Source organism: Leucopleurus acutus, assembly GCF_964270905.1.
Source record: "Leucopleurus acutus genome assembly, chromosome: 14".
Taxonomy (NCBI): domain Eukaryota; kingdom Metazoa; phylum Chordata; class Mammalia; order Artiodactyla; family Delphinidae; genus Leucopleurus; species Leucopleurus acutus.
This window is the reverse complement of record NC_139156.1, coordinates 77,259,771-77,284,190: the sequence shown is the minus strand read 5'-3', so window position 1 is coordinate 77,284,190 and position 24,420 is coordinate 77,259,771. Positions and strand designations below refer to the sequence as shown.

Below are 24,420 nucleotides of genomic sequence, written 5' to 3'. Positions count from 1 at the left end.
AGCGTGGGCTCTTCATTGCGGCGTGCAGGCTTCTCCCTGGTTGCGGTGCGCAGGCATCTCTCTCGTTGTGGCATGTGGGTTTTTCTCTCTCTAGTTGTGGTGGGCGGGCTCCAGAGCACATGGGCTCTGTAGTTTGCAGCATTCAGGCTCTCTAGTTGAGGCGCATGGGCTCAGTAGTTGTGGCACGTGGGCTTAGTTGCCCCGAGGCATGTGGGATCTTAGTTCCCCAACCAGGGATCAAACCTGCGTCCCCTGCATTGGAAGGTTGAACACCAGGAAAGTCCCCCAGTGTACTGTTTTTGTGATCACCCGTGTTTTTACAAGTATCACAAAATTAATTGCTGAGTAGCATTCCATTTGAATAATAAACCACAATTTTTTTAATCCATTCTCCTGTTGATATAGATTTGGGTTGTTTCCAGTTTTTGACTGTTATGAATAAGACTGCTATGAACATTTGTAGACAAGTCTTTGTGCAGATTCATACTTTCACTTCTTTTAGGGTAAATAGAAGTGAAATTGCTGTGTCATAGGACAAACGTACATTTCACTTTACAAGAAACTTCCAAGCAGTTCTGCAAATATGCTCCCATGACCAATATGTGAAGGTATAGTTTTGCTCCCACATCGTGGCCAAGAATTGGTAATCTTTCCGATTTTAGCCCTTACAGTAGGTGTGAAATGGTATCTTATTGTAGTTTTAATTTGCATTTTCCTTAAGAATAATAATGTTGACATCTTTTCTTATACTCGTTAGCCATCGGTATATCTTTTTTTATGAAGTGTTTGTTCACATCTTTTATCCATTAAAAAACCTGGGTTGTTTTGTCTTCTTTTTATTAAACTGTGAAAATGTGTATATTTACATATATAAACATATATGTATATTTTTCTGGGTATAAGAACTATGTCAGATATTGGAAGTATTTCCTCCCAGTTTGTGGATTGCTTTTTCATTATTTAAATGAGATCTTCCATGGAGTAGACGTTGTTAATTTTGAAGACTTGTAAGTCTTTTAAAGAGTTAATTGATCTTTTTTTTTTTTGGTTAAACTTTCAGACATTTGTTTACCTCCCCACATCATCAATTGTGGATTATTATTAGTAAACTATCATAATTATGAGTGGCTGTGTCTAATATCTCCTTAGTGATTGTGGCATTCTATGGAGAACTTCAATCATTAGTCATAGTGACTCCTAGTTTCACAAAGCCACAATCTCTTTTTGTAATTACCTAGTAAATGTACTCCTTAATGAACAATTGGATATATCAGGCATACAAATGTTTATTAATAATACCTTAGGATAGTATAGCATTTTCCAGTGTTTTTGCGTACTTTTATTTTTTTTAATTATTTTTTATTAATTTATTTATTTGTTTTTATTTTTGGCTGTGTTGGGTCTTCGTTGCTGCGTGAGGGCTTTCTCTGGTTGCGGCGAGTGGGGGCTACTCTTCGTTGTGGTGCGTGGGCTTCTCATTGTTGTGGCTTCTCGTTGCGGAGCACAGGCTCTAGGTGTGCAGGCTTCAGTAGTTGCGGCACGTGGGCTCAGTAGTTGTGGCTCAAGAGCTCTAGAGTGCAGCCTCAGTAGTCGTGGCACACTGGCTTAGTGGCTCCGCGGCATGTGGGATCTTCCCCGGCCAGGGATTGAACCAGTGTCCCCTGCATTGGCAGGCAGGTTCTTAACCACTGTGCCACCAGGGAAGCCCTGCATACTTTTAAAATATTTGATTCAACTACTCCATTAGGTATATACCTAATATAAGTACAATAAGTACCTAACAAGGGTACAGTCCTCATAGAAGTTTTTGAGCTTCTTTCTAACTTTGTGTCTCCCTAGAGAGTATTAGATAAGAGAGATGACAGTCTATATCTTTTCTGTTGGGAGATGTTATAATGATAATAATAAAAGGTTTGGGGAAAAATCAACCATGCTTTTAAAGTCTGACATATCAACCATTTGATATCCCCAATTTTATTTTCATTCCTTCCCACATGAATATTTATGTTTTGGGTGTCTAGAGTCTTACCTACATTTATAGGTCTTTCCTCCACCATTGTGTTTCTGATACTCGTTGAAAATTACATAGAAAGAGTGCTGCCCAAGTCAGGCTGACTCAGTTCTAAAGCTATAGATGACAGCCAGTGAATTAAGGAGAAAACAGGAAAGAAACAAGCCCACTGTATAGCTCAGAGAAATGATTAATCGTGGCTCTAACAATAACCTTAAGTCTTCAAGGAAATAGTTAATTGTGGTCAGTATTCAAGGAGGAGAATACATTTAGCCCTGTACAAAGAAATAAGCAGTGTATGCCAGAGAAAAATAATGATGATTATATTTGAAAACATTATCAATTATGGGCATAAACTGTGTCAGATCTGATATATTCACTTTTAGTGAGAACTGCATTCAGGAGGATACTGGATAAGATGTTATTCTGATGACATACAGTGTTTTATATTATGTACAACCATAATAAAATTTCATCTTCTTAACACCTCTGTGAGGCAATGTATTACTACCTTATGGTTACCTACTTTCTTGTGACTTATATGAATTTCAAGAAGGAAGAAAAGGAGCTTATATTTACTAAATCCATCTTTGGGTTTCATTTTACTTCCATATTTCAAATCATCCTCATTTTCATTTGATTTTAATCCATAGTTATTGAACATCTCCCGTGCTTAGTTCTGGGGATTCAACAATGAATAAGACAGTTTTGCCCACAGGTAGCTTTCAGGATAGGCAGGGAAAGTAGACTAAATTGTCAATGCTTTCATACAGTGTAAACATTAATGCCCAAGTGCCACAGCAGAGAGGATTTCACTGATCTTGGTGGTGTCAGAGAAATCTTCATAAAGGAGGTGTATTAGTTATCTCCTGCTGTGTAACAAATACCTCCCTCCCTAAATTTTAATGGCTTAAACCAACAAATGTTTGTTATCTGAAAATTTCTGTGGTTAGGGATTTGAGTGGATTAGTTAGGTCGTTCCGAATCATGGCCTCTCTTGAGGTTGCTATCAGGTCGGCCAGGGCTGCAGTCATCTGAAGACTTCAGTGGGGCTGGAGGATTTGCTTCTGAGACAGTTCACTTGCATAGTTGTTGGTTAAAGGGCTCAGTTTGTCTCTGGATATTGGCAAGAGACCTAAGTTCCTTGTCATGTAGACCTCAGAGAGATGCTTCAGTGCCTTCATATGGCAGCTGGCTTCCCCCAGAGTTAGTAGTCTAAGAGATAGTGCGAGGAGGAAGCCTCAACGCCTGTTACAATTACTTCTGCCATATTCTGTTTGTTGGAAGTGAGTCACTAAATGCATTGCACCCTTAAGCCCACACTTCTTGAAGGGAAGTGTGACAAAATATTTGGAGACATGTTTTAAAACCATCAAAGCTAGGGTGAAATTTAGAGGAATGAGTAGGAATCAGTGAGGTTCATGTGTTCCAGACAGAGAGGACAGTTTGTGTCAGGGCTTGGAGTGACAAGGGAGGGTTGCACGTGGGAATCAGATAGCTTTACGTGGCCGAATATGGAGTGAAGTTTGAGAAGCAGGGGAAGATGAAGGAGAGAAGACAGAGACTGAAACGAGGGTTTTCTGTTTAAAAGAATTACTCCAGTGGCTCTTTGGAGAATGGGCTGAAGGTGAACAAAATTAGAGGTGAGGACAGCAGTTTGGTGGTTCTAAAAGAAGTATAGATGAGGAGTGTTGAAGGCCTGATCTTAGCCAATACTGTGAATAGAGAGAATTCACAGAATTCACAGGACAGAATTGTTTGGCATTTAGAAATAGAATCAGTGGAAGGATGAAGGAGTGTCTGGGATGGCTTCTGGGTTAGTAGCTGGTGAGTACCTTCACATTCACTGGGAGCACAGGAATTGGAGCAGATAGAGATGGGAAATGGGAGATTCTGAGTTTGATTTTAAATATGTTGAGTTTGAGATGCATGTGAGACAACTAGGCAGAGCAACCAAGGCTCAATACATATGTATATATGTACACACACACTCACACACACGTATATGAAGCTGAGACTATTGCTAGAGAGAAACAGAGGGTTAAAATTTTCATTTTTTTAAATAGGAGAATTTTGGACATTTTTAAATGCTAAGGAAAAGAATCAGAGGAAAGGAGAGTTGAAAGGAAAGGAGAGGAACTTGATGAAGTATGATCTGAGGATGCTTGGGGGTGGGGGAATGAAATTCACAACATGGGTAAAGCGTTTGGCCTTGTACAAAAGGGAGAACTAACATTTTTGTCTAATAAGTCCAGTATCTGGGCTTCCTCAGTGACAATTTCTATTGACTTTTTTCCCTTGTATATAAGATGTACTTTCTTGTCTCTTTGCTTGTCTCACTAGTTTTGTTGAAAACTGGACATTTGAAGTAGTATAATATGTCAACTCTGGAATCTCCCTTCAGGGTTTGTTATTGTGCTTGTTGTAATTGTCGTTACTTATTTGTTTAATGAATTTTCTTAGCTAGTTCTGTAGAGTATGTTCTGTTTGTCACGTGTGGCTGCTGAAATCTCTATTTCATCAGCTTAGTGGTCAGCTTGTGATTAGACAGAGACTTCCATAAATGGGACCTGTAAATCTCCCAGCTTTTGTCAAGGAAGGGACTCTGTGTGCATGTTGGGAGACGCCTTGGACACACAGCCAGCCAGTCCCCACCTTAGCCTTCACTTACGGCTTTTGCAGAACCTCAGGGTCTTCCAGACGTGAGAACTTAGGGCCTTCTCAGGTCTTTTCCTGAACCCGGAACCCTGGGCGTGAGCATGGCTTACTAGATCACCAGGATTATGTTGAAACTTTTCACAGCCTATTGAGGATATCTCATTCCCCAGCTTTTCTTTTCTAATATTTCGGACAGCTTGTTGTTGGCCTCAGCTGTTATTGCCACCTCAAGCAGCTGCAGTGTTAAACAATGGCCTCTGGGGGCTTCCCTGGTGGCGCAGTGGTTGAGAGTCCGCCTGCCGATGCGGGGGACGCGGGTTCGTGCCCCGGTCCGGGAGGATTCCACATGCCGCGGAGCGGCTGGGCCCGTGAGCCATGGCCGCTGAGCCTGCGCGTCCGGAGCCTGTGCTCCGCAGGGGGAGAGGCCACAGCAGTGAGAGGCCCGCGTACCGCGAAAAAAAAAAAAAAAAAAATGGCCTCTGATTTTCAACAAATGACCCTGGGGAAAAGATTGTTTGCATTGAGCAAACTCTGAATCAGGTCAAATAAAGGTAAGTATTGCCAGTGGAACTTTCCAAGGAACTACCAGAAAGGTGAAATATGACAGTTATCCGTGAATGGGGCTTTGAGGAGCCCCACTCTGCTCTGTCCCCTCCAGAGGCTTGGCTTCTAGCTTGCTGATTTTCACTTTAATTGAAGGCCTGTTGGTTTTCATTGTACTGTGCATCTAGGAAGAAAGGAATAGCCCTAAGTCAAGTTAAAGCACCACTAAGCTTGCTGTCCTTACAAATATTGAACCATTTTTTATCGAATAAACACTCTGCAGATTGCTGCCAGTCTTTAATTAATATTTAGAGCTCTGAAAAAGTTGATTTTGACCATTTTTTCCATTGTTCTCGTTGCTTTTACAGAGAAGAGTAGTTTTGGAGGTCCATACTCTGCTATTCCTTCTGATGTCACTCAGCAATAAAGATTAGAGAGAGATGTTTGTGGGATGGGACAGAGAGCAGGTTTCAGAGAGATAAAAAGCAGAGAAACATTAATGGTCCAATTGAGGTTAGAGACTTTGAGTTAGTAACGGTGCCAGTCTGTTGTGTGCATGTGTTTCCCAGCACGCTCAGCAGGGCAAGTATAGATGGTGAGAATGAGACAGCAAAATTAGACAAAGATGGGGGTTAACAGAGCAAGTGAGGAGAAGAGTAATAGGGCAGGAAGGTACTGAAAGCTGTATAGATAAGGAAGGGAAGCCACAGAGGAAATTAATGAGTTTGAAGAGTGAATGTGTTTGAATAAGGAAATGAGAAAACTGGGAGGAAAAATGGTGATCAGAGGATGGCATGGTTTCTGCATTTTAAGAATTTAAAGTAGAACCATTGATAGCTGATTTACAAGGTTCAGTCTTACTGAAGTTATGTGATTAACGAACAGAGAGGCTCACGTAAAATATTCCACAATGGAGGCTGAGATCCTGTATTTTTTCTTTCTTTTTTTGGGCTGTGGTGCGTGGCTTGTGGGACCTTAATTCCCAGACCAGGGATTGAACCTGGGGCCATGGCCATGGCAATGAAAGCACCAAGTGCTAACCACTGGACTGCCAGGGAATTCCCTGAGATCCTGTTTTTCGTTCACCAGTGTGTTCTGGAATCCAAGAGCCCCCCTACCTCTTAGTAGGGATTAAATTGATGTATCTGGAAAATACGTAAGAAAGATTCATTTTCCAATTGGAGGAATCAGTAAGGGGAAAAAATGGCATCTGAGTTAGCTGTTGAAGAGATGAAAATAGCAACAAGAAGAGGTTGGTGGGAGAAAGGACATTCCTGACAGAGGGAAAGTATATCTGATGTCATTAAATTTAGAAAGAGTTGAGGGGAAATTGATTGTCTAGTTAGGCTAAATTATAGGGTGTAAGTGAGGAAAGAACAGTACTAAATGGAGGTAGAACGATTAGGCTAAGACATGGAATATTTTGAAAACCCAGTTGAGAAACGGTAAAGTGGTACAAGGAGTTCTAGCGCCAGGAAGTTTTAAAGCAAAAGCTTGATTTGTGATCAGAATTTAGAACAACAAAATAACTGTGACGACAGTGGGAAGGAACAGATTGGAGGGGAGAGCGCTTGGACAGAGAGACCAGTTGGGAGGCTTTGGGAATATTGTGACCTTCAGGACAAGGATGGTGAAAAATGGAAATTAATAGATGTGAGATTTTATGGAATAAAGCAAAATGGTGATCACCAAGATAAGATTTAAAACATTAATTTGCAATCGACTCTACTGCTTTTGCTGACATTACAAAAGTTAAGGGGGCTTCCCTGGTGGCGCAGTGGTTGAGAGTCCGCCTGCCGATGTGGGGGACACGGGTTCGTGCCCTGGTCCGGGAAGATCCCACATGCCGCGGAGAGGCTGGGCCCGTGAGCTATGGCTGCTGAGCCTGCGCGTCTGGAGCCTGTGCTCCACAACGGGAGAGGCCACAACATTGAGAGGCCCACGAGAGGCCCACGTACCGCAAAAAAAAAAAAAAAAAAGTAAAGGACGTAAAATTTTTGATAAAACTGAATCTAACCTTATGTAATTGGTCAGGGCTATCATTTATTTTCTGTTAGTCAGCAGAATGATGATTTGTGTATTCCAGAATGAATATGAACTCAATGTTTGAATTATACTATTTTTGGAGAATTGTTCTAAATAATATTTTAAAACATTTGAAAAAGTCATTTATTTTTATTCATTACAAAGTTTTATTGAGGTTTGAATTGCTTACTTAGAAATTATACCAGGTTAAAAAGATAACTGGTTAATATCAATGATTTTTTAAGATTATTATACAGATACACCTAAAGGAATCAAGATACGTATACAATTTTCAAGAGACTAGCCTGCCTTCCTTCATAGCTTATTATAAAAAACTTGTAATTTTAATACATGCTTAGATCTTGACTGCCCTCTAGTGGTAATTGTCTTTTAAATGTATGGTTTGGAATGCAGCGTGTATAGATATTTTACATCCTATTTGAATGGTCATTGGTGTTTGCCCTCTCCGTGCTAGGATCTGTGAGGTACTAGGAACACAGTATATTATCAGATCTTGCCCTTAAAGTGGTTTGTTAAAGGCATAAACCCCAAATTTCTTCTTTGAGTAGCTTTGATAAGTGTGATAGAAATATATCTGCCAACTGTTCGTTTTTTTAAAATGTCAATTAGTGTTATATTCATTATAACAATTTAAAAACCGTTTATGTAACATACTTACATGAGCTAGAATTGTATGAGTGTAGAGTGTTTAAAATCAAGCAAAGGGGGACTTCCCTGGTGGTGCACTGGTTAAGAATCCACCTGCCAATGCAGCGGACACAGGTTTGATCCCTGGTCCGGGAAGATCCCCCATGCCACAGAACAACTAAGCCTGTGAGCCACAGCTACTGAGCCCAAGTGCCACAACTACTGAAGCCCATGTGCCTAGAGCCCGTGCTCTGCAACAAGAGAAGCCACTGCAATGAGAAGCCCGCAACGAACAGTAGGCCCCTCTCGATGCAGCTAGAGAAAGCCTGTGCGCAGAGACCCAACGCAACCAGAAATAAGTAAATAAATAAAAATAAAAAATTAAATGAAATTTAAAAAAAAGTCAAGCAAAGGATGAGAATTGCATGTTTGCGGGCGAGAGTTCTGTACCTTTGACGGTGGTGCTGCTGATTAGCTATTTACCTGGGCTTCTGTGTCCAGGGATCAGGAGACTCTTTGTTCCTAGACTCAGTCCAGCAGGTGTTTACAGGGCACCTACTTTGTGTTCAACCACTTGATGCTACAGGGTATGCAACAAAAATTTGTTTCAGGTTGCCTGCGTAATCTGTTTTTAAACGTCTGTGGATCCAGATTTCCATTTAGTTATTAGTATTTTATCCAAAAACAGAAATGCTGAACTGTTGCTTCTTTAAACTGTGGTTGCAAGCTACCCTAAACTAATGTAAGAAATATCGAATATAAACTATGAGCCACATGGACATTTGGAGGAAGATCCATGGAGCTTACAAGTCCTTGGCATGATGATATCTATGAATAGCATGTTAATTTCAAGTTCAGTTGAATGCCATCAATGAGGGTAAGACTAGTGTAGCAGTTATGACCCAGCAATTCCACCCCTGGGTGTATATCTGAAAGAAACAAAAACACTAATTTGAAAAGGTACAAGTACCCCAATGTTCATAACGGCATTATTTACAATAGCCAAGATGTGGAAGCCACCTAAGTGTCCATCAGCAAATGAATGGATATAGAAGATGTGTATATATACACAATGGAGAACTACTCAGCCGTAATAAAGAAGGAAATTTTGTTATTTGCACAAACATGGATGGACTTGGAGGGTATTATGCTAAGTGAAATAAGTCAGACAGAGAAAGACAAGTAGTGTATGATATCACTAATATGTGGAATCTGAAAATACAGCAAACTAGTGAATATAACAAATACAAGAGAAACAGACTCATAGACACAGAGAACAAATCAGAGGTTAACAGTGTGGGGAGAGGGAAGGGGGAGAGGTAATATACGGAGAGGGAATTAAGAGGTACAAATGATTATTTGTAAAATAAGCTACAAGGATATATTGTATAACACAAGGAATATAGCCAGTATTCTATAATGACTAACAACGAAGCATAACCTTTAAAAATTGTGAATCACTATATTGTACACATATAACATGTAATATTTTACATCAACTACACTTCAATTAAAACAACAGAATAGTGCAACAGCTTAAGGTCAGGGAGAAAATGCCAGGACTAAGAAATTCTTCCTCATTACCTCTTATTGACCCAAATTTTCTATATACTACCCCTGTTTTTATTACCTCTATTAGCAGAAAAGATTAGTGGTAAATATTAATACCAAGAAAAATTTGTAGTGAGCTTTTTTTAAAACATCTTTATTGGAGTATAATTGCTTTACACTGTTGCGTTAGTTGCTGCTGTATAACAAAGTGAATCAGCTATACGTATACATATATCCCCATATCTCCTCCCTCTTGTGTCTCCCTCCCACCCTCCCTATCCCACCCCTCTAGGTGGTCACAAAGCGCGAAGCTGATCTCCCTGTGCTATACGGCTGCTTCCCACTAGCTATCTATTTTACATTTGGTGGTGTATATATGTCAGTGCCACTCTCACTTTGTCCCAGCTTACCCTTCCCCCTCCCCATGTCCTCACGTCCATTCTCAACATATGCGTCTTTATTCCTGTCCTGCCCCTAGGTTCTTCAGAACCATATATATATTTTTAGAGTCCATATGTATGTGTTAGCATATGGTATTTGTTTTTCTCTTTCTGACTGACTTCACTCTGTATGACAGTCTCTCGGTCCATCCACCTCACTACAAATGACTCAATTTTGTTTCTTTTTATGGATGAGTAATATTCCATTGTATATATGTGCCACATCTTCTATATCCATTCATCTGTTGATGGACACTTAGGTTGCTTGCATGTCCTGGCTATTGTAAATAGTGCTGCAATGAACATTTTGGTACATGACTCTTTTTGAATTATGGTATTCTCAGGATATATGCCCAGTAGTGGGATTGCTGGGTCATATGGTAGTTCTAGTTTCAGTTCTTTAAGGAACCTCCATACTGTTCTCCATAGTGGCTGTATCAATTTACATTTCCACCAACTCTGCAAGAGGGTTGCGTTTTCTCCACACCCTCTCCAGCATTTATTGTTTGTAGATATTTTGATGATGGCCATTCTGACTGGTATGTGGTGATACCTCATTGTAGTTTTGATTTACATTGCTCTAATGATTAGTGATGCTGAGCATCCTTTCATGTGTTTGTTGGCCATCTGTATATCTTCTTTGGAGAAATATCTATTTAGGTCTTCTGCCCATTTTTGAATTGGGTTGTTTGTTTTCTTGATATTGAGCTGCATGAGCTGCTTGTGTTTTTGGAGATTAATCCTTTGCTGATACATTTGCAAATATTTTCCCCCATTCTGAGGATTGTCTTTTCATCTTGTTTATGGTTTCCTTTGCTGTGAAAAAGTTTTAAAGTTTCATTAGGTCCCATTTGTTTATTTTTGTTTTTATTTCCATTTCTCTAGGAGGTGGGTCAAAAAGGATCTTGCTGTGATTTATGTCATAGCGTTCTGCCTATGTTTTCTGCTAAGAGTTTTTATAGTTTCTGGCCTTACGTTTAGGTCTTTAATCCATTTTGAGTTTCTGTATGGTGTTAGGGAGTGTTCTAATTTCATTCTTTTTTTTTTTTTCTTTTTTTTTGCCGTACACGGGCCTCTCACTGTTGTGGCCTCTCCCGTTGTGGAGCACAGGCTCCGGGCGCGCAGGCTCAGCGGCCATGGCTCACGGGCCCAGCTGCTCTGCGGCATGTGGGATCTTCCCGGACCAGGGCACGAACCTGTGTCCCTGCAGCGGCAGGCGGACTCTCAACCACTGCGCCACCAGGGAAGCCCTGTATTTAATTTTTGATAGTTTGATTAATTTGTGTCTTGGCGTGATTCTCCTTGGATTTATCCCACATGGGACTCTCTGTGCTTCCTGGACTTGATTGACTATTTCCTTTCCCATATTAGGGAATTTTTCAGCTATAATCTATTCAAATATTTTCTCAGTCCCTTTCTTTTTCTCTTCTTCTTCTGGGACCCGTATGATTTGAATGTTCGTGCATTTAATGTCATTCCAGAGGTCTCTAGACTGTCCTCAATTCTTTTCATTCTTTGTTCTTTATTGTGCTTTGCAGTAGTTATTTCCAGTATTTTGTCTTCCAGGTCACTTATGTGTTCTTCTGGCTCAGTTATTCTGCTATTGATTTCTTCTAGAGAATTTTTTTTTAACATCTTTTTTGGAGTATAATTGCTTTACAATGGTGTGTTAGTTAAAGCTTTATAACAAAGTGAATCAGTTATACATATACGTATGTTCCCATATCTCTTCCCTCTTGCGTCTCCCTCCCTCCCACCCTCCCTATCCCACCCCTCTAGGTGGTCACAAAGCACCGAGCTGATCTCCCTGTGCTATGCGGCTGCTTCCCACTAGCTATCTATTTTACGTTTGGTAGTGTGTATATGTCCATGCCACTCTCTCGCTTTGTCACAGCTTACCCTTCCCCCTCCCCATATCCTCAAGTCCATTCTCTAGTAGGTTTGTGTCTTTATTCCCGTCTTACTGTGGAGAATTTTTACTTTCATTTTTATGTTGTTCATCATTGTTTTTGTGCTCCTTGGTTCTTCTAGGTCCTTGTTAAATGTTTCTTGTATTTTCTCTATTCTATTTCCAAGATTTTGGATCATCTTTACTATCATTACTCTGAATTCTTTTTCAGGTAGACTGCCTATTTCCTCTTCATTTGTTAGGTCTGGTGGCTTTTTACCTTGTTCCTTCATCTGCTGTGTGTTTCTCTGCCTTCTCATTTTGCTTAACTTACTTTGTTTGGGGTCTCCTTTTCACAGGCTGCAGGTTCGTAGTTCCCGTTGTTTTTGGTGTCTGCCCCCAGTGAGTGAAGTTGGTTCAGTGTCTTATGTAGGCTTTCTGGTTGAGGGGACTGGTGCCTGAGTTCTGATGGGTCGGGCTGGATCTTGTCTTTCTATTGGGCAGGGTGGTATCCGGTGGTGTGTTTTGGGGTGTCTCTGAACTTAGTATGATTTTAGGCAGCCTCTCTGCTAATGGGTGGGGTTGTGTTCCTGTCTTGCTGTTGTTTGGCATGGGGCGTCCCACAGTGGTGCTTGCTGACCGTTGGGTGGATCTGGATCATCGCGTTGAGACAGAGATCTCTGGGGGATCTCTTGGTGATTGATATTACATGAAGCCAGGAGGTCTCTGGTGGTGCAGTGTCCTGAACTTGGCTCTCCCACCTCAGAGGCTCAGGCCTGACACCCAGCCATAGCACCAAGACCCTGTCAGCCACATGGCTCAGAAGTAAAGGGAGAAAAATAAGAAAGAAAGAAAAAATAAAATAAAGTTATTAAAATAAAATTTAAAAAATATTATTAAAATAAAACAAGTAATAAAAAAGTAAGAAGAGAACAACTAAACCAATACCAATTTATGTTTGAAACACTCAGTATCTGAGTCACCTTTATGCAAACAATTGCTTGTAGGAATGCTCAAAGAAAATGTAATTTCGGAGATAACTTATACTTCACTCCAACTCGCAAGAGTTTCATGTTATCTCTCCAGCGGCAACATTTTCTCTTGGGAAAATGACTCTCTTGGTAACTTTGTGTCTTTTCTAGTTTATGGCATTTTTCCACTGTGGAAGATCAGAACTCTTACTATTTTTATACCTTTAGATTGTTCTCTTCTAAAAACGTGCTGCTTAGAAGTTAACCCTTTGGCTTTAGGTAGAACTTCCAAATCTGGACGGGTGGCTGGGGGAGTTGCTCTCTCCTCTGTCATCACTTTATCTTCCTGCTCCAATTTGGAGATCAGACTGATCAGATTATCAATTTGATTTCCTGGTCACATAGAAAACCACAGATCACCGAGGACAGGTAGAACTTGAGGCTGTTTTCAAAACAAACTTGAGCTCCAGTGATGCTTTCCTTGTCGAGTTCTGCCTGCCATGCGGGCTTTCGCCAGGACACCCCGATGAGGGTGGACCAGCTGCCCTGGGCGAGACTCCAGGCTCTGTAGTGAGCTTTTAAAGAAATTAAATAAATAGTGGTTATATTTTTATACCACATTTTCCAGTGTATTTGATTTAAACTAATATTAACATTTATTTGCATTTCTTGAGCACACTGTGCATTTCGTGGAGTCCAAAGTCCTGGAAACATAAAACAGGAAAAAGGACATGTGAGTTTCCCAGCAGTTTAGTTTTCTAAAAAACTGAGTGTTTCATACTCAGGAAATTGGGATTGAATTTGTTAGTACATACTAGAATGTAAGCATGACTGTATTTGCACATGTCGACATCACTAAACATAAGGATAATATGTGAGAGCGTTTTATTTTCCTGAAAAGGAATCTCCCAATGTTTGTGTAGTTCAAAGCTCGTTTTCTGTACCTCTTAGATTAGTTTAGGGAAGATTACAGCCAGGATTTAAAGAAGCAGTGGATCAGTGTGCTGTTTGTTGAGAAAATACTGACTCTGGAAATGTGGCTTTTCCTATTTTTTGTTTTAGTATTATGGCATTTAGAACTATCTCCTTAATAGTTAATTTTCTTGTCCTCAAAAAAGTAGTTTACTATTCTACCTTCCAAAAATCATTCGGTTATTAAGTAACAGATGTGAGAATATTGTACCCTTCATCATGGAGATGTTTCTCTTCACTCAAGCCCCTTTCCATTCCCACCTTGGATGTATCGAAAGCAAACTTTCTCTCTTCAGAGAATTTTGTATGTGCTGTCTGCTGCATAGAGTAGTATAAATGTCTCATTTTTAAACTGTATTACTGCATTCATGTTTTCAGTAAGGTGTTTGAATGTATTGTATGATATGAGTTGTGACATTTGAGGCTGTCACTGCTGGACACAGGAGATTTGCTTGGAGCAGACTAAGTCGTTAGGTGTGAGCATGTGTGTATATGTGGGGAAAGGTGAAAAAACAAAATGTTGCTTATTCAGAAATTTAACCCAGTTTTTGAAAGGTTTATCAGCAGATGCAGTTCATCTACATGCCCTAAAATCACCATAAAGTCATCAAAAAGTAATAATTGATCATTTCATTAAATCAGCTCCTATTATGTGCTGGGACCTCTTAGTCCATTTTTCTTTTCTTCAATCTAACCTTAACTTGTTAAAGATGATCTGTGTGTTTATCGTCAACCTTTAGAGCATATCGTGACTATTTTTATTTATTTGGTCACATCAGTAGTTTAGCTTTTAATAAACTTTTATTATTTATCAGGTCTTCCCTAACTCCTGAGAACAGATGAGCACTAATATTTAACTGGTACCTGCTAATTCTGTGTGAGCTCCTGAAGGTAGAGTGGAGAGAACACAGGTAGTAGCGTTTGAGCTCCCGAATTCTGCCATTAGTCGTGTGACTTCATTAAGTCACTTAAATTTGCTTCTCTGTATCTAACCCCAAACTTCATGGAGCCGACCATATCCTTTGATATCAGTTCAGTGGACCCTTGTCCCCATGCGCTGTGATTTCCCAGGAGGTGACGTTGTCCAAGTCATTCTAGCTCCAGGTCCCCTGGTCTGAGGTTTTGTATCACTGGCACACTCCATCTCTGGTGCACCTCACGTCCTACAGATGTTTTTTCCCCATCTCACCACACGGATCCTGAGGTTGGACCTGACCCTTTTATTTTTTCCTCAAGTCACTTAAACACAGCATTTGTGTGTATAGTGCATTACAGTGAAGAGGTGGGGTAGCAGAAGACTTATGCCCCTAGCCATTCTGTCTGGGAAACTTACCAACGGTTCCCATTCTCTGCTAATGTATAGCTCTCTCTTGTTGTTTTCTTTCTCTCCTCCTCACTTCCTGGGTGCTTCTTCTCTCTTCTCTCCTACCCATAAATGTCTATTTATTTCCTATGCAGAACAGTTTAAACCTCTTTTATTGTCTTCTTCCCATTCTTGCCCTCAAGTTCATCTCATCTTCCACTACCAAACCACCAAGTGGCTGTTAGGCTTTTCTCTACAGGAAAGAAAAAAAATTTTTTTTTTACATCATCTGCCCTACAGCATTAGTGAAAGTTAACAACCAGCATCTCCCAAGGAAGGCCATGTACTTTCCACTTCACCCAGCTGCTTCCATCTGATATGAAAACACTTTGTAACATATGAGCCAAGATAAGAATAGAAGGTATCTTTAGCATCATCTCTGTAGGTTAAGTGGTATCTGCCCTCCTCTTTCAATTCCCCATGCAACCATCACCAGAATCCCTTTCCATTCACAGCTGCCAGAGCTGAAGTGTGCAGCGGCACAGGAGAAAGGTTCCGAATCTTCCGCGCTGAGAAAACTTACGCTGTGAAGGCAGGAAGGTGGTATTTTGAATTTGAGGCTGTCACTGCTGGAGACATGAGAGTTGGCTGGAGCAGACCAGGCTGTCAACCCGATCAGGAGCTTGGCTCAGATGAACGTGCCTTTGCTTTCGACGGCTTCAAGGTGAGTGTGCTTTGCTGGGCACCGGGCACTGGAGTTTGTAGGCTCCTGGTTTTGTAGGCTGCTGTGCACCAGGCATCCACACGCTGTGGGCTCCCACGCTGCCTGGCTTGATTTCCTCTGGTATTCCTTTTGGTGGTACAGTAATATTAGTACTTTCCTGAGCTCAACCTTGAGAAAATAGTTCCTAGGAAAACTTTTGTTCTTGTAGCCTCAAAACGTTTTCCCTCACCCTGTGAATAGTCAAGATTATTCAAAATTCAAGAAGTGAAATATTGATTCTCTATCATATCAAAAAGATGAATCATCCTTGTCTATCAAAAATGTTAAAAATCCATATGCTAATTTAAAATATATTCACTTTGACAGAGGAATTCCATAGAAGGAATTTATCCTCAAGCAATAATTAAGGATAGGTATAAACATTTAATAGACATAAGAATGCTGTTTGTTGTTTGCAATCACCAAGAGTTTTCATTTTCAACATTATTGGTAATTTTTATGTTTTAAGTTTGGTGGAAGCTGGTCAGTTGCTTTTTTTTTTTTTTTTTCAAATTTGGCCAGGCCTTGTGGCTTGTGGGATCCTAGTTCCCCAACCAGGGATTGAACTGGGCCCATGGCAGTGAAAGTGCAGAGTCCAAACCACTGGACCGCCAGGGAATTCCCCTCAATTGCTTCTTTTATTGTTTATTTATACATTATATAAGTGTTTAATGATAATTTTAGCTGCATAACAACACCCAGCTCTACCCACCACCAGTCCCTCCCATCAGAAAACTTGTGCAAACATCTTAGATAGCCTCATCCACCAGAGGGCAGACAGCAAAAGCAAGAAGAACTACAGTCCTGCAGCCTGTGGAACAAAAACCACATTCACAGAAAGATAGACAAGATGGAAACGCAGTGGACTATGTAGTAGATGAAGGAACAAGATAAAACCTCAGAAAAACAACTAAATGAAGTGGAGATAGGTAACCTTCCAGAAAAATAATCCAGAATAATGATAGTGAAGATGATCCAGGACCTAGGAAAAAGAATAGAGGCAAAGATCAAGAAGATGCAAGAAATGTTTAAAAAAGACCTAGAAGAATTAAAGAACAAACACCTAGAAGAATTAAAGAACAAACAGAGATGAACAATACAATAACTGAAATGAAAAATATCCTAGAAGGAAGCAATAGCAGAAAAACTGAGACCGAAGAACGGATAAGCAACCTGGAAGACAGAATGGTGGAATTCACTGCCATGGAACAGAATAAAGAAAAAAGAATGAAAAGAAATGACGACAGCCTAAGAGACCTTTGGGACAACATTAAACGCAACAACATTTGCATTATAGGGGTCCCAGAAGGAGAAGAGACAGAGAAAAAGACAAATATTTGAAGAGATTATAGTCAAAAACTTCCCTAACATGGAAAAGGAAATAGCCACCAAAGTCCAGGAAGCACAGAGAGTCCCATACAGGATAAACCCAAGGAGAAACATGCCAAGACACATAGTAATCAAATTGACAAAAATTAAAGACAAAGAAAAATTATTGAAAGAAACAAGGGAAAACAACAAATAACATACAAGGGAACTCCCATAAGGTTAACAGCTGATTCCTCAGCAGAAACTCTACAAGCCAGAAGGGAGTGGCATGATATATTTAAAGTGACGGAATGGAAAAGCCTACAACCAAGATTACTCTACCCAGCAAGGATCTCATTCAGATTCGATGGAGAAATCAAAAGCTTTACAGACAAGCAAAAGCTAAGAGAATTCAGCACCACCAAACCAGCTCTACAACAAATGCTAAAGGAACTTCTCTAAGTGGGAAACACAAGAGAAGAAAAGGACCTACAAAAACAAACCCATAACAATTAAAAAGATGGTAATAGGAACATACATATTGATAATTACCTTAAACATGAATGGATTAAGTTCTTTAACCAAAAGACACAGGCTCAGTGAATTGATACAAAAACAGGACCCATATATATGCTGTCTACAAGAGACCGACTTCAGACCTAGGGACACATACAAACTGAAAGGGAGGGTATGGAAAAAGATATTCCATGCAAATGGAAATCAAAAGAAAGCTGGAGTAGCAATACTCATATCGGATAAAATAGACTTTAAGATAAAGAATGTTACAAGAGACAAAGAAGGACACTACATAATAATCAAGGGATCAATCCAAGACTATATAACAATTTAAAATATATATGCACCCAACATAGGAGCACCTCAATACATAAGGCAACTGCTAACAGCTATAAAAGAGGAAATCAACAGTCACACAATAATAGTGGGGGACTTTAACACCTCACTTACACCAATGGACAGATCTTCCAAACAGAAAATTAATAAGGAAACACAAGCTTTAAATGACATAATAGACCAGATAGACTTAATTGATATTTATAGGACATTCCATTCAAAAACAGCAGATTACACTTTCCTCTCTAGTGCACACAGAACATTCTCTAGGTTAGATCACATCTTGGGTCATAAATCAAGCCACAGTAAATTTAAGAAAATTGAAATCATATTAAGCATCTTTTCTGACCACAACGATATGAGATTAGAAATGAATTACAAGGGAAAAAACGTAAAAAACACAAAGTCCATGGAGGCTAAATAATGTGTTACTAAATATCCAAGAAATCACTGAAGAAATTAAAGAGGAAATCAGAAAATACCTAGAGACAAATTACAGTGAAAAAATAATGATCCAAAACCTATGGGATGCAGCAAAAGCAGTTCTAAGAAGGAAGTTTATAGCAATATAAGCGTACTTCAAGAAACAAGAAAAATTTCAAATAAACAATCTAACCTTAACCTAAAGGAACTAGAGAAAGAAGGACAAACAAAATGCCAAGTTAGTAGAAGGAAAGAAATCATAAAGATCACAGCAGAAATAAATGAAATAGAAACAAAGAAAACAATAGCAAAGATCAATAAAACTAAAAGCTGGTTCTTTGAGAAGATAAACAATATTGATAAACCATTATCCAGACTCATCAAGAAAAAGAGGGAGAGGACTCAAATCAATAAAATTAGAAATGAAAAAGAAGTTACAACATACACCGCAGAAATTCAAAGCATCCTAAGAGACTACTACAAGCAAACTCTATGCCAATAAAATAGACAACCTGGAAGACATGGACAGATTCTTAGAAATGTATAACCTTCCAAGACTGAACCAGGAAGAAATAGAAAATATGAAGAGACCAGTCACAAGTACTGAAGTTGAAACTGTGATTTAAAATCTTCCAAGAAACAAACAAGTTCACAACCAGATGGCTTCACAGGCAAATTCTATCAGACATTTAGGAAAGAGCTAACACCTGTCCTTCTCAAACTCTTCCAAAAAATTGCAGAGGAAGGAATACTCCCAAACTCATTTTGTGAGGCCACCACCCTGATACCAAAACCAGACAAAGATACTACAGAAAAAGAAATTACAGACCAATATCACTGATGAATATAGATGCAAAATTCCTCAACAAAATACTAGCGAACAGAATCCAACAGCACACTAAAAGGATCATACACCTTGACCAAGTGGGATTTATCCCAGGGATGCAAGGATTCTTCAATATATGCAAATCAATTAATGTGATACACCATATTAACAAACTGAAGAATAAAACCCATATGATCATCTCAAGAGATGCAGAAAAAGCTTCTGACAAAATTCAACACCAATTCATGATAAAAACTCTCCAGAAAGTGGGCATAGAGGGAACCTACCTCAACATAGTAAAGGCCATATATGACAAACCCACAGCAAACATCATTCTCAATGGTGAAAAACTGAAAGCATTTCCACTAAGATCAGGAAGAAGATGAGGATGTCCAGTCTGGCCACTATTAGTCAACATAGTTTTGCAAGTCCTAGCCACGGCAATCAGAGAAGAAAAAGAAATAAAAGGAATACAAATTGGAAAAGAAGAAGTAAAGCTGTCACTGTTTGCAGATGACATGATATTATACATAGAGAATCCTAAAGATGCTACCAGAAAACTACTAGAGCTAATCAATGAATTTGGGAAAGTTGCAGGATACAAAATTAATGCACAGAAATCTCTTGCATTCCTATACACTAATGATGAAAAATCTGAAAGAGAAATTAAGGAAACATTACCATTTACCGCTGCAACAAAAAGAATAAAATACCTAGGAATAAACCTACCTAGGGAAACAAAAACCTGTATGCAGAAAACTATAAGACACTGATGAAAGAAATTAAAGATGATACCAACAGATGGAGAGATATACCATGTTCTTGGATTGGAAGAATCAATATTGTGTAAATGACTATACTACCCAAAGCAATCTACAGATTTAATGCAATCCCTATCACATTACCAATGGCATTTCTTACAGAACTAGAACGAAAAGTCTAAAAATTTGTATGGAGACACAAAAAGACCCCAAATAGCCAAAGCAGTCTTGAGGGGAAAAAATGGAGCTGGAGGAATCAGACTCTCTGACTTCAGACTATACTATAAAGCTACAGTAATCAAGACAATATGGTACTGGCACAAAAACAGAAATATAGATCAATGGAACAGGATAGAAAGCCCAGAGGTAAACCCTTGCACCTATGGTCCACTAATCTATGACAAAGGAGGCAAGGATATACAATGGAGAAAAGACAGTCTCTTCAATAAGTGGTGCTGGGAAAACCAGACAGCTACATATAAAAGAATGAAATTAGAACACTTCCTAACACCATACACAAAAATAAACTCAGAATGGATTAGAGACCTAAATGTAAGACTGGACACTATAAAACTCTTAGAGGAAAGTGTAGAAGAAAAGTCTTTGATATAAATCATAGCAAGATCTTTTTTGATCCACCTCCTACAGTAATGGAAATAAAAACAAAAATAAACAGATGGGACCTAATGAAACGTCAAAGCTTTTGCACAGCAAAGGAAACCATAAATAAGACGAAAAGACAACCCTCAGAATGGGAGAAAATATTTGCAAACGAATCAGTGAACAAAGGATTAATTTCCAAAATATATAAACAGCTCATGCAGCTCAATATTAAAAAAACAACCCAATCAAAAACTAGACAGAAGACCTAAATAGACATTTCTCCAAAGAAGACATACAGATGGCCAAGAAGCACATGAAAAGCTGCTCAACATCACTCATTATTAGAGAAATGCAAATCAAAACTACAATGAGGTATCACCTCACACCAGTTAGAATGGGCATCATCAGAAAATGTACAAACAACAAATGCTGGAGAGGGTGTGGAGAAAAGGGAACCCTCTTGCAGTGTTGGTGGGAACGTGAATTGATACAGCCACTATGAAGAACAGTATGGAGGTTCCTTAAAAAAGTAATTATTACCATATGATCCAGCAATCCCACTACTGGGCATATACCCAGAGAAAACCATCATTCCAAATGACACATGCACCCCAATGTTCATTGCATCACTATTTACAATAGCCAGGTCATGGAAGCAACCTAAATGCTCATCGACAGATGAATGGATAAAGAAGATGTGGCACATATATACAATGGAATATTACTCAGCCATAGAAAGGAAGGAAATTGGGTCATTTGTAGAGACGTGGGTGGATCTAGAGACTGTCATACAGAGTGAAGTAAGAAAGAGAAAAACAAATATCGTATATTAACACATATATGTGGACCTATAAAAATGGTACAGATGAACCTGTTTTCAGGGCAGAAATAGAGACGCAGATGTAGGGAACAAATGTATGGACACCAAGGCGGGTACGTGGCGGGAGGTGGTGGTGGTGTGTTGAATTGGGAGATTGGGATTGACATATATACACTAATATGTATAAAATGGATGACTAATAAGAACGTGTATATAAAAATAAATAAAATAAAATTCAAAAATTATAAAAAAGAAACACATTAGTAGGAATATCAAGACAAAAACTTTAAAAATAATAAAAAAATAAAGTATATGTATATATGACACAGCCATAATAGAATAATAATAGTCTTTTTGGGGGGATGAAATTATTGACATTTTATTTTTTTATCCTATTTTTATTTCCTAATTTTCTTCAGTGAATTTGTATTCCTTTTGAAGGAAAAAAGTATTTTCTAGTTAAAAAAAAGAAAATTAGAATAAATAAGCAATCATGAAGAAATTTGATGCCTGGGTACCCAGGTGTGTGTGTGGGAAAGCATTTCTAGGCTATAAATCAGTGTTGAGGCTTCTAGGCCAACTGACCGACTGTGTTCTGAAATATTGCAATTCTTGAATCCTGTTTTTTATTTCAGATGGAAAAATTTAACACCTTTTGATACCTAATTTAGTTAAAATTTTAAAAAAGTACAATGTGTTATGCTTTAGAAGAATCAAATCATTGCTTTGCATTGGTGACTACATCCCGTTATACGTCAGTTCACAGTGAAGGTGGTACTTGAGGGAAAAATTTAAAGATTTTTCTGACACAATATTTAATATAACTAATTTTGTATCTATAAATCAGTGGAACATACTTATAGATTAAAAAGTGACATTTATCCTATGTTTCACAGGCATTTATGAGATTTCATGTGTATTATATAAGGCAGTGTTGACATATATATTCAATTTTTGGCTTACTATTTCAGTAAATATCTTGAGCATATATTTGTTTGATTTGAACCTTTTTTGATTTTAGTATGTACTGAAATGCTTCTAGATTTCTATTTTGCTGAAGTGCGAGTGCCTTTGCTTCCAAGGAATGGGATTTTATTTTGAAATAGATGAAAACTAGAATGTCATTTTCTCTGATCAGTTCCCAGTTGAGTCTCTGCTCATACCTCTCTGTATTTGGGGGAGGAGACAAAAGCAGCCCATATCCTGGGAAGCATTCATTGTAGTGAGAAAAATAAATTTCTAAAGAGACAGTTTTTCTTTTAATAGAAAAGATGTGCAGTTTGATTTTTTAAATATTAGACTCTGAAAATCATGAAATAGCATTTGGGTTTTTCTCAAGATTCAGTAACATACAATGTTAGTATCAGGGGTTCAGCATCCCCTGGCACCTCCACATTGCTTTGTGCATTTCTGTAGACAGATGTGCTGACTATACTCCTTCCTCCCGCTGCGTTAATACAAAGGCTACTGTGTGAGCCAATTAGGGGTGTGTGGGTGCTGTTCTTCTGGCTTTCTCTGTGACAATGACTCTTCTGTCCCTAGGCCCAGCGGTGGCACCAGGGCAGTGAGCACTATGGGCGCTCTTGGCAAGCAGGTGACGTTGTGGGGTGTATGGTTGACATGACAGAACATACCATGATGTTCACACTGAACGGCGAAATCCTTCTGGATGATTCGGGTTCAGAACTGGCTTTCAAGGACTTTGATGTTTGTGATGGTAAGTGTGCTGCATCTCGTGTCGTTTTCAGGTTTGGGGCACAGTAAAGCTCTTTGTTCTGATGCCTCTTGACCAGCCATCTTGGTTTGAGGGTGAGCCAGCAGATGAGTTGTAGCTGTAGATCACAGGGTTGCCATGTGGCTTATTTGGTTCAATACCCTTGAAATTACTTTAGCAGAAACTCTCTCTCTGCTACTTAGCTAGGATTCCCCTAAGGCAGAAATGGCTTTTATGAGTGTGAATAAGAAAAGAAATGGCAGGCAAAATGACAGTTTTCCACAAATATTAAATATTCGTTTAGAACTTCCCTGTTTAATCAACTGCTTATGGCTTCTATCTGTTCATTCATTTCAAAAAAAACAAAATGTAATGAGAACCTACCAAGTATCAGGCCCTCTGCTGGATGCTGAGATGACAAAGCTGTCCTATCTTTATGCAGATGATAGAATACCAGGGGAAGTTCTCACTTGTATAATTTCTATTCAGTGAATTAGTTCTGAAATAAAGAAAAGCAGAAAGTTCTATGGAAGCACAATGCAGGGAAAAAATACCTCTGCCTGTGGGGCTCTGAGATGACCTTGAACAGGGTTGTAAGAAAAGAACAAAAGCCCTTTATGAAGCAAATGAGAAGGTAGGTGTTCTTTAGAGCTGTACTTCCAGTAGACTGGCCACATGGGGTTATTTGAATTTACGTTAATTTAAGTGAAATAGATTAAAAAATTGAGTTTCTTAGTGGCACTTGCTACATTTCAAGTGCTCTGTAGGGTCCTATGGCTAATGGTGCCCTATTTGACAGCAGAGATAGAGAACATTTACATCATCACTGAAAGTGGTAATCTAGAGCATATAAACAAGATAATATCTAACAAAATATTTTATATATATCTCATTTCAAAATGAGCTAACAGTTTTTTTCAAAATGGCTTTGAATATATCCTATTACTTGAATATATATAGTCTTGGATTTTAAGATATACCCCAATAAATACTTTTAATACTCTGTAAACTTGTTGCCAATCCTCAAAAAGTTAGCCAGCTCATTATTTGCATCAAGTTCTATAGTTATTCATTCAACAAGCTTTTGAGCAGGTATGACCATCATTTCTCAAACACAGGTTTGTGAAAATAATAGGAATTTTGCATTTTTATAACTTAATTTCTATTTTGCGTACCTGTATCGCTGGGTGGCAGGTGAAACTGTTGCTGAGAACGCAGCCTCTGTGTACCGGTGCCAAATCAAATCTCAGAGCAGAGTTTTGGGTTGAAGTAGAAAAGAATAGCTTTAGTGCTTTGCCAGGCAAAGGGGGACACAGTGGGCTCCTGCCCTCGAAAACTGT

The 24,420-nt window shown here is 39.0% G+C and overlaps 1 protein-coding gene across 2 annotated transcripts in view; it reads left to right on the top strand.

Moving 5' to 3' along the window:
• The window catches only part of RYR2 (ryanodine receptor 2), a gene marked incomplete at both ends in the record, with an annotated part of 711,173 nt that overhangs the window by 439,793 nt on the left and 246,960 nt on the right, over window positions 1-24,420 (top strand). For both annotated transcript variants that reach the window (XM_082854592.1, XM_082854593.1), the window contains 2 exons: window positions 15,526-15,734; window positions 22,909-23,083. In XM_082854592.1, the coding sequence (XP_082710718.1) occupies window positions 15,526-15,734; window positions 22,909-23,083 (384 nt within the window). The remainder of the gene's footprint in view (window positions 1-15,525; window positions 15,735-22,908; window positions 23,084-24,420) is intronic.